The following is a 10,905-nucleotide window of genomic DNA, read 5'->3' as shown; positions in this document are numbered from 1 at the left end:
CCTGGAGGCCCCCTTGGAAGATGCTAGGACGATCCCTCAGGAGAAGGGCTGGGCCAGGGCCTCCCGAGGGGAAAGGCGCCCGCTCTGAGGGCCTACACCCGCTGGTCCGCACAAAGGCGGAGAATTGAAAGGGGGTGGGGGGCGCTGAAGAGGAGGCTGGACTGGCCAAGGCTTGGAGGGGAGGCCGCACTAGAGCTGGCCCAGGGCTTTTCTCTGGCCAGCCTGGTCCCTCTTCCTCACAGGAGGTGCGCAGGTGGGTGAGCAGGGACTTGCTCCCTGGGATGGGCCCTGCACAAGGAAGCCCATGGGTAGGGAGGCCCCATGCTCTACCCCACGGGGACATCCACAGCCCCTGGCTCTGGGCTCTGTCTCCACCGCCCTCCCTGTTGGTCAGCCTCTCTGCTCAGAGGCCAGCTCTTCCCACCGTCCCCAGCAGCAGCATAGGCAACTCCCAGGTCTCTGCTGGTTCCAGAAAACTGCCCTTGAGGGAGATGGCCTGCCTCCTGGGCCTCTGCCCACTGTCCTGACACAAGGAGTCCTGGGCGGGGGTCTGGGTCTCCGGCCTCCAAGCCCGCCGTCGGGGTGAAGGATGGCCAAGAGGGGCATCCTGAGGTCACAAGGCGGGCAGGTAGTAGTTGGCATTGGAACTGGGTCTCCGTCTGGCTCACCCAACCCAACTCACCCCCCGCCCATTGGGCACACTGGCCCCTTGGTGAGCTGATGGCCAGCTCTGAGGGCCACCCAGGGCTGTCCTATCACACCCTGCCTGAGACCTGGCAGCGGATACTTGGCACCGTCTGACAAGCGTGGACCAGGCAGCTCTGTTGCTCAGAGTGTGGGGGTGGCCACACTGCCTAGTCCCTTGGGGCAGAGGAACCCCCTCCCTCCCCTTATGTTTCAATGTAGAGTTTGCCACCTGCTGGGAGGTGGGGTGGGAGCGCCCCCAGTTTACAGATGGAGATTTGAGGCCAAGGGCCGGGGACGCCCTAATGAGTGCTTCTGCAGGGGCGTCAGAACCATGTTGCTCCGATCCTCCATGGGGCGGCCTGTGGCCCATCCTCCGAGGTGCCTCAGGCCCTGACCCAGCCAAGCCCTGGCCTCAGTGCTCAGGCCAGGCCTGGCAATTCTGGACAGGGCTCTACCTCGTACCCCACCCCACCAGCCCCCGCTTCACCCCACAGCTTCAGCCCTGGGCTGCAGACTTCTCTGGGGCCCTGGTCGGGTGGTCCTGTCTGCAGTTGGGGTGCAGCTATGCATGGCTAAGGGCAGCGAGGTGAACAGCGAGGGGGGAGCAGGGAGAACTGGCGTCTGATCCACGTGTCTTCCTCAAGGGTCCCACTCGAACCCCAAGTGTCAGCGTCCATCCCAAGGACAGTTCCTCTGTTCTCTCGGGGGGCGGAGGAGCCGGAGTGCTAGTCTTTGCAGTGTTGGGGCACATGCTCCATTACAGGGGTGGAGCCAGGCAGGTCCAGGCCAGGAAGGGGAGTCTCCCAGGCTGTTTCCTGATGTCACCCCCAGGGTCCACCCACCTGGGAACAGCCATGAACCTGGACAGACGGGGCTGGGCTGTGAAGCCTCAAGCCAGCAGCCCTGTGCCTGAGTCAGGCCAGCCTGGTGGTTCCCAGACCACGGTCACGCTCACGGGTCACTGCCTCCAAGGAGGGACCCCCAAAACCAGGGCTGCGTTGGGCTGTGGAGAGGGGACCGGGCAGGCCCAGGCAGCGGTGGATCTAATGAGGCAATTAGGCCTGGCAGCTACAGAGAGACTAGCACCCGCCCCTTGGCCCACCTGAGGCTGACCCAGCCCAGGCCTCTGGCACATCTGCCACCAGGTGTGCCCTGGGAATTCCCGGCCTCCTCCACCTTCCCAGCCTTAAGGTTAGGCGGGTTAGGTTCCAGGAGCCAGTCAGTGCCGCTGTCCGGATTCAAAGGCAGCAGTCTGGTTTGGCAGACAGAGCCCAGCCACTCCACCCTCTCCCCCAACCTGCTCCCCACCCCCTCCTGCCAGAGACAGCCTCCAGGGCTCAGAGCGTCGAGAAGGAGGCCACGAGGGGCATGGCGGCCAGTGTAGACCGGGCCCAGGGACTCCTGCTCCCCCAAACCCAGCTTCTGCTGTCTCGAGCCGGCCCGCAGCCTAGGGAGAAGGTGCTGGGGAGTTGAAAGGGCTCTACCCCTCTCCCTCTCCCTGGTGGCCCAGTGGTTACAATCCTGGCTTCTCACTGAAAGGTCAGTGGTTGGAAACCACCAGTCGCTCCTCAGGAGCCAGATGAGGCTGTCGGCTCCTGTGAGGAGTTAGACACACACACACACACTCACTCACACACACACACACACAGGTCTGTCAGCTCCTGTGAAGAGTTAGACACACACACACACCACCACCACCACCACCACCACCCCAACTCCAAGGGGGACAAACAGCAGAAACGTGGTTGAAGGGAGACAGTGGTCAGTATAAGGTATGAAAATAACACTAACGATAATTTATCAAGGGTTCATGAGGGTGGGAGGGTGGGGAAAGAAGGGGGGAGAAGAGGAGCTGATACTAAGGGCTCAAGTAGAAAGTAAATGTTTAGAAAATGACGATGGCAACCTGTGTACAGATGTACTTGATCCAATGGATGTGTGGTTTGTTATAAGACCTGCAAGAACCCCAACAAAATGGTCTTTCAAAAAAGCGTTCGTCTGGGCGGCACGCAGCTCCCCCCAACCCGGTCCCCCTGAGTCAGAACTGACATGGGAATGAGTGTCCCCCGCCTGAGGCCCAAGGAAATTCCACCCAGCCCACCTGGTTCCCCCGGGTGCTGATTGGCTACCTGAGTCCCTGAGAGGTGATCTCAGCATCAGCAGATGGGCCTCCCAGCTGAGTCAGGGCTCCCCACCCAGCCTGGCCCAGCCCTCTTTCAGGCTCAGGAGCATGGGGGTAAGGAGGGCTTCCACTCACACTCTTGCTGGTGCCTGCAGCTGCTGTGTGTCGGGGTGCACTGCAAGGGCTGGGAGGAGGCCGGGAGGTGGCGGTGAGAGGGCCAGGAGGAAGGCAGGAGAGGGGACATGGTGACAGAGGGCACTTAAGCAGCACAGGGTAGAGGATTTCTGATTCTGGGACCAGGGATAGATTAGCTATGTCTGCCCTGGGAGCAAGAGGCTGTTTGGTAACAGGTGTTCTGTGGGAAGGGTGTAGCCTGTCTTACCTATGGGGTCTGCTTCCCACCAACACCCCCACCCCCACCTCATGGTTCCCCCAGAGCTGGGAGAGCGAGGGGCACCCTGTGGACCCTGCTCGAGCCTACAAGAGCCTAGTTATCTAGTTTCTGGTGCAATGTGAACCAGCCAGGAACTCGGGGGAGGGGACAGGGGGAACAAAGGCACCCTGGCTCTCAGCCCTGCCACACTTTGATCATGAGCATGGGCCTCAGTTGCCTCATCTGTCAAATGGGTCGGTGCCTTTCCCAGAGGGGAGCGGGGCTTACCCAGCGAGCCTACAGGAGCCTGTGGGTGGGAGCCCCAGGGGATGTACCCGGCCTCCTCCCAGACTTCCCTCCCACCTGCCCGTGTTTATGTGTTTCCTGCCTGCCCCCCACCACACACACACACACACCTGTGACTCACCTGGCTGGTAGGTAGGTGAGTAACTGGCTGGGGCTCAAGTCAGGCCCTGGGGTGAGACCCTTCCCTTCCTGGGCCTCAGCTTCCCTGTCTGTAGCAGGGACAGACACGCCCCGCTCTGCCCACCTCCCCAGGGCCGGGACCCAGCGGAGGATGCTGCAAGGGAGGTGGGGGCATGGGGGCCAGAGTCCACCGTGAAGCAGCAGAGCCAGGCCCCCTGAACCCGGCCCAGTGAAGCCCTGGGCAGGCCTTGGAACACCCCCTGCCCAGGTTGACCAGCCTGGCAGACCCCCGGCTCCCCTGGCTCCCCCTGGGAGAGCTGGGAATGGAGGGTGGGGCCGCCCCCTGGGGCTTCACTCCCAGCGGTGACAGGGTGGGGGCTCACCTAGGTGAAGTCACGTCGTGAGGTCCCCCCAGTCAGACCTGCTCCACCCAGGCCCCAGCCTTTCCTACAAGTTGATCTTGGAGTGGATGCGCCCAGGGGAATGGTAGTCACTTTTCCGAAGCCGATCGCCAGGCTTGTGTAATGAGGGGCCTGGGAGCGGATGCGAGATGCTAGCCTGTCCAGGGTCCCCTCCCTTAGTGGTCCAAACAAAGACGAGACCTCACTCCCTCGAGGCGATTCTGACTGCGGGCAGGGGGGAACTGCCCTGTGGTGTGTACGGGAGCAGAAAGCCTGGTCTTTCTCCCACGGAGTGGCTGGTGTTTCCAAACTGCTGACCGTGGTCAGCAGCCATAACTAACCACTGTGACACCAGGGCTCCCTCACTGGGCAGACGGGGGACTTTAGAGGGTGGGGCCTGGAGCAGGCAGGCTGCGGCAGGTCGAGTTGGGGTGGGCTGGAGAGTGAGGGGGCGGAGGTGGCACAGCTGGGGGCCTGACAGGTTTTCTCTACTGCTGCCAAGTGCCTGGTCTTCCCTGCGGCAGGGGTGGGTGGGCGTGGAGTGGGCTACCCACCGAGAGCAGCCGACCTCAAAGGTGAGAGTTCAAATCCACCAGATGCTCCTCGGGAGAAAGAGGAGGCTTTCTGCTCCCATAAAGATGGAGAGTCTCAGATGCCCAAAGGGGCAGGTTTGTTCTATCCCAGAGGGTCGCTACGAGCCACCATCCACTTGATGGCAATGAGGTGTTTTGTTTGGGTTTTAGTATCTACAACAACAACTTGTTATTTTCAGCTGTGTCATTCCGGGACATTAATTACATTAATCACCTTGTACTCTCAATCAGCAGGATCCCTGGTGGTGGAGCAGTTACGCATTGGGCTTTGACCATGGGGTCAGGAGTTTGAAACCACCAGCCACTCCAGGGGAGAAAGACGAGGCTGTCTGCTCCCGTAAAGAGTCGGAAGGAAAAGCAAAACAAAGAGTCGGAAAGATGAGGCTGGCTTTCTACTCCCGTAAGGAAAGAAGAGGCTGCCTGCCCCAGGGGCGGTTCGCCCTGTCCTGTAGGGTCGCCATGAGTCAGAATTGGGTGTTTGGGTCGGGTTGATGCCATCAGCAGTTCTTCTAAGAGTCTTGCACCCCGAAGAGAAACGCAGGACCTGTCAGCCAGCAATGAGGAATCTTCTTTTTTTTTGGCGGGGTGGGGGTGGGGTGGGGGGGGGATGGGGTGGGGGTGGTCAAGGCCCATTTGGACACTGATAACATCACTCACAGCCCACCCTGGTCAGACATTTAATCCACTCGCCCCTGGGGTGACGCTGGGACTGCTGCTCTCTGGGGAGGAGGGGAGGGGAGCTAGAGTTGGGGATTTTGTGGGCCTTGGATTCCCCACTCCTGCAGGCTTACCCCAGACCCGCCCCTTTCTGTCCACCCTCTAGGCCCTGCAAGCACTAATGACCTTGGCTTCCATGCATTTGCCTCTTCCAGGTCTTTCCTAAGAGTGGGAATATTTGTCCTGAATGGGTCTGAATTGGTTCACTTGGCATGTTTTCCAGGTTCATCCGTGTTGCGGCACGTGTCAGGACTTTATTTCCCTTTTTAAAAAGCACTGTCGTTGGGTCAAGGCTGACTCACAGGACCCTACAGGACAGGGTGGCATCCGAGACTGTAATGCTCTCTTTTTTTAATATCTACATCATTTTCACTGGGGGCTCTCACAACCATAAATTGTGTCAACCACATTTGTACATCTGTTGCCTTCATCATTTTTTTAAACTAAAAGTTAATTTCATTTTCACGTGTCACAAACAAAAATCATTTTGTTCTGCTTTTTGTCCACTACTCCACCCCAAAAACGATTCCCTTTTTGAGAGAAAGGGGGAGCAGGTCTTCCATGTTGTGCTGTTGGAAAACATCCAGAGTCGTGGCACCAGGTCTCCGGGTGAAGGGGTTCGAGGAAGAGGAAGCGATACAAAGAGGCTGTGCTCTGCCCTTATCTGTCTGGTGGAGTCATTCCTGGCCGAGTGGGCACCATCGTAGGACGGGCTGGGGGCCGCATCATTGGGGGCCCAGGCCTCATTGGCATGTGGCCACCCATGGGTGGCCTCATTCCAGGAGCGGGTCCCACTGGCATCATTCCAGGAGGAGGAGGGCCCATCATTGGCATCATGGGTGGTCCCCCCATGTGGGGTGCCGGCATCACATCCAGGGCGAGGAGGACCCGGGAGACTGGGGGGAGGCGGGATCATCGCCCCTGCTGGAGGAGGAGCAGAGAAGGGGTCGGAGGTATCTTTCCTGGTTGAAATGCAGTCGTTGTTTTGTCCATCCGGCTCTGAGCCTGCTCTTCCATCCGTTTCTGATAGCAGACTTTCACATTCGCTTTGTGTTTCCTCCCACTGCACTGTGTCTTCCTCACAGATGGAGAGTCATGGGTGAGGTAAGTATCGCAGTAGTCACAATAAAACGTTTTTTGTTGTTGCCATAAACGGTGGACCTCCACATTCAAAGCGGGCATCTATGGTGCTAGTCTCACTCCATTAGCTCCAAGCCTCTCTCCCTTCCCCAAAGTGCTCAGTGCACCAGAACACACTTTCTGCACCCCCATAGAGCCACAGGCGGGGACCGCGACCACCCCCAGGTTTCAGGGCCCCCTCACTCGCTTAGCGCCTTCATCATTTTAAAAACATTTTCTTTCTACTTGAGCCCTTGGTATCAGCTCCACTCCTCCACCCTCGTGACCCCTTGATAAATGAAACATTGTTATTATTTTCCTATATTATGCTGTCTGCTGTCTCCCTCCACCCACGTTTCTGCTGTTCGTTCCCCTGGGGGAGTGTTACACATTGATCATTGTGATTGGTTTCCTCTTTCTCCCCCTTCAGCCCCTCCCTCCCCCTAACTCCATGGTATCGCTACTCCCATTATTGTTCCTGAGGGATTTATCTGTCCTGGATTCTGTGTGTTGAGAGCTCTTATCTGTACCATGATACATGCTCTGGTCTAGCCGGATTTGTAAGGTAGAACTGGGGTCATGATGGGGGATGGGGGGGGGTGGAGAGCATTAAAGAACTAGAGGAATGTTGTATGTTTTGTGGGTGCTATACTGCACCTTGGCTAGCTTGTCCCTTCCTTGTGACCCTTCTGTGAAGGGATGTCCAGTTGTCTACAGACGGGCTTTGGGTCTCCACTCCAGCCCCCCTTGTTGACATTGATATGATTGTTTGGGGTCTTCTGATGCCTGATCCCATCAACACCTTGTGATCACACAGGCTTCTTCCACGTGGGCTTTGTTGCTTCCCTGCTAAATGGCCGCTTGTTTAACTTCAAGCCTTTAAGTCCCCAGACACTATATCTTTTGATAGCCGGGCACCATCAGCTTTTGTCACTACATTTGCTTATGCACCTGCTTTGTCTTTAGCAATTGTGTCAGGAAGGTGAGCATCGCAGAGTGCCAGGTTATTAGAACAAAGTGTTCTTGAGTTGAGGGAGGACTTGAGTCGAGGCCCAATGTCCATCTGCTACCTTGGTATTAACATACAGTACATAGACCTATATCCCTATCTTTATGGGAGTAGAAAGGCCTGTCTTTCTCCTGTGGAGCAGCTGGGGGTTTTGAACTGCTGACCTTGTGGGTGGCAGCCCAATGCATAACCACTAGGTCATCGGGGCTCCTTATTTCTCTTTAAGGGTGAATACTATTCCATTGTACATATGGACCACACTTTGTCCATTCATCTGTTCACAGGCACTTGCATGGTGGGGTTTTAAAGCCATGGGATGGCTCAGCCAGAAAAACGTGCTGTGATTGATTAGCACTGCCTGCCTGGGACCAAGCAAGGGGGAGCAGTGAAAGTGAGTCCTCTATTTCCCATCCTCAGGCAGGCGCCAGCGGTCTGGGATGTAGGTAGGAAAGGTCCCGAGTGGGTGAGTGGCTACAGGAGAGTCCACATGGGGAGGTAGGTGTGAACCTGAGTCCCATCTTCATTGCCTGCACACCCTGACCCAGGGTGGAGGGGAGCGAGGGAGGGAGAGACTCCCACTGAGGCCTGGCCTCTCTCTCCTTCCCTTTCCCAACTGTCTTCTCCTAGAGCCTGGGAATTCCCCAGATCTCCCAGGCTTCCTTCAGTCCTGCCCCGGCTTGTTCTCCAACTTTCCTGGGCAGGACCCGCTCTCCTGCTAGGGCTGCTTGCTCCTCACCCCTTCTGCCCTGCACACCTGGGCAGGCAGCGCCTAGTGCCAGAGCTGCCCTGGGCAACAGCTTCCCCTGCATTCCACTATTGACCAGGCCCTGGCAGCCCCCAGGGTTAAGAAGCAGGGGTGGTGGCCTGCCTCTTGTCCTAGAACTTGTCACTGCCCAGCTCCCAGCAGCATCCAGTGGGTCAAGGTGAGCCCACTGGGCCTCGACTGGAGAACCAGTGGGGGAGAGGAGTGTGGGTCCCACCAACCTGATAACAACCTCTCTGGGGGTACCTGGGTCTGGACGCCCCCGTTGGAAGTGACAAGAGCCCAGAGGTGGGTCTCGCTGTGAGCCTGTAGCTGAATGCGTGTGATGCATGTCTGCCCCTGCTCACGGCTCTGTGTCTGCGCAGCTGCGTGCAGCTGCGTGCACGAGTGTGGAGACCATTTCCAAGTTGCTTCTGCTGCCCTTGTGGCTATGCGTGTGCCAGGCGTGCCCAGCCGCTTCTCCCAGAGAAACAGCAAACGGTTCTGCCAGGAAGCCTCCTTCCCTGTGGGATTCTTGGGCTGGATGTGGGCAGAGAGGGAAGGCCGATCCTAATTTGCCTGCGGGGCTCTAGCCTGGCACCCCACCTGAGGGAGTGGAGGTGGTGGTTTTCTGAGGTGGGATAGGGACAGGAGGGGGAAGAGGGGGTTGCCGTGGGGCCTCCAGAGGGGGCAGGGGGTGGGTGGTATGTGGAACAATCACTGAGAGTGACCAGAGCAAAAAGGGAGGCTGGGGTCTCAGAAGCCTAGACCAGGATCTGGAGGGTGGGGTCCAAATGTGTGTGTGTGTGGCGGGGGCTATTAATCCTGGCAGGTTAGAGAGAGAGGTGTAGCCCTGGAGAAGTGCACGCAAACTCAACCCCACCTGAGACCAGCTCTTCCTGTCTTGGGCTCTGGTGGATTTGCTCAGATCTGTCCTGGGGGCTTCCCTTCCGGTCACCCTACCTTACCCTGTGGGGAACCTGGAGACTGGGCACCTGCCAGGGGGCTGCAGGTGAGGGAAGGGCCTCATTCTTGCTGAGGAGGAATGCCTTTGACCCTGAGCCCCCGCCCCCCACCCCTGACTCTGGTTCTGCCCGGGATACCCGTTGCTTAGTCACCCCCTCCCCTGTATCCTGGAGGAAGGGACCACAGGTGCAGGCAGGTCTGTGCAGGGCCAGGTCTGGCAGCTTCTTGCCTGACTCTGGGCCTGTGTGTCTGAGGCTTCTGTCCCTGACAAATGCTCCTGGGCTGCTGGCCAAGGGCCTGCTATCCGAGAAGCTGCCTTCCCGGCTGAGTGGATTTCTGTGATGGATGGGCTGGGTTTGGTCCAGATGAGCCTCTGCTGCAGTGGGGAAACAGAGGCCCGCAGGGCACACAGGTCAGCAAACAGCTGGCCTTAGTCACCAGCAGAGGGACCAGCTCCACGTGGTCAAGGCTGGGGACTGGCCAGGCCTGCTCTGCGGGGTGCCTGTCTGAGAATGGGTTCCATAGCCCAGGGCTTAACTTTCTCTGCCACCCGAGGACTCCCAGGGCCAGCAAGCAGCACGGCAGAACCTGGGCCTCAGGACCCGGAAATTCTCCCCTGGGCTCTGGGAGCCCAGGGAAGAATTTCTGTTCATAGCCCCCAGGGCGGTGACCCTGGGCAGAACCCTCTCTGGGTGACCCTGGGCAGAGCCCTCTCTGGACATCCCGTTATCCAGACCATGGACCTTTTTTTGGCGGGACTTCTGTGGTCTGTCTTGGGGAAAAGAGGCCCCCGCTCCTTTGGGGCACAGTTTCATGGCTTGGGATAAAAACCTTTCGGGTGGAAGCGGTTATTAGCTGAATACTCAACTCTTCCAGGTGCCAGGGGCCTTTTGCGAATCTTGTCACCAGCTAAGGTTCCCCAACCTCCCCCAACGCCCTCTGCCTCTGTGCTTGATGGGTCAGAGCTAACTCGCTGGGGGCGGGGGAGCCCCAATGACGTGTGACACCCCATGCGGGCAGCAAACTGACCAGGTGAACCTCACGGTCCAGCAACGGGATCCCCCACCCCACTCGCCGGGAAATCTACCCCGGCTCGGTGGGGAAAGCGCAGCAGGTCCTGCGCACGCGCGCCGCCGGTGACCAGCGCTTTGTTCCAGCGCTACCTGCGGCTCCATTCACCTCCTCCGCCCCGCCTGCCCGAGCCCAAACACGGCGTCCGTGGAGGCCCCGCCCACTTCCCGCACGGGGTGGAGCCGGCGGCTGGCCCCGCCTCCTCACTCACCGTCCCCTGAGCCGCGATTGGCCATCTACGCGGCGTGCGCCCGCCCACCGCGGGAGTGGATTGGTCGTTTGAGAAGACGGTAGGCGCAGGAACGCCAATTACAAAGAAGCGCATCCTCTCCCACCCGTCGCAGAGGAAAAGTCACGTGGCACTTCACTCGGCGCCTGTCACCACTTGGCGTGGGAAGCTTCCTTAAAGAGCCCGCGCTCCCTTCCCAGACTTCACCCCCACCAATGTGCGCCGACAGGGGCGGCAGCCGCTCGCTCAGGTGCCGATCCCCTGGAGGGGTGAGAGCCCTTTCTCCAGGTCTCGGGGTTTGTGGCCGGCGTGGACACGATGCGGTCACGGGAACCGGTGACCGCCTAGCAGAGCCTGGCCCTTAGTAGGAGTTCGACGGCCGTTTATTGAATGAGCTCGCTGACGGAATGAATGAATCGGTGAATGAATGAATGAATGGGGCTGGCTGGC

At 58.9% G+C, this 10,905-nt stretch overlaps 1 protein-coding gene and 1 pseudogene across 1 annotated transcript in view; one reads left to right on the top strand and one right to left on the bottom strand.

Moving 5' to 3' along the window:
* Positions 1-5,979: 5,979 nt before the first annotated feature.
* Positions 5,980-6,501, bottom strand: LOC101643457 (annotated as a pseudogene).
* A 3,647-nt stretch (positions 6,502-10,148) lies between these two features.
* The window catches only part of DUSP7 (dual specificity phosphatase 7), a 6,960-nt gene continuing 6,203 nt past the window's right edge, over positions 10,149-10,905 (top strand). Inside the window, exon 1 of the mRNA XM_004715260.2 lies at positions 10,149-10,251. Coding sequence (XP_004715317.1) covers positions 10,149-10,251 — 103 coding nt within the window. The remainder of the gene's footprint in view (positions 10,252-10,905) is intronic.

This window comes from Echinops telfairi, unplaced genomic scaffold (assembly GCF_000313985.2).
Source record: "Echinops telfairi isolate 266 unplaced genomic scaffold, ASM31398v2 ScPeMD7_7420;HRSCAF=8458, whole genome shotgun sequence".
In the NCBI taxonomy this organism is placed as follows: domain Eukaryota; kingdom Metazoa; phylum Chordata; class Mammalia; order Afrosoricida; family Tenrecidae; genus Echinops; species Echinops telfairi.
Note: the sequence above shows the minus strand (reverse complement) of the source record. Positions and strands in the feature narration are given on the sequence as shown.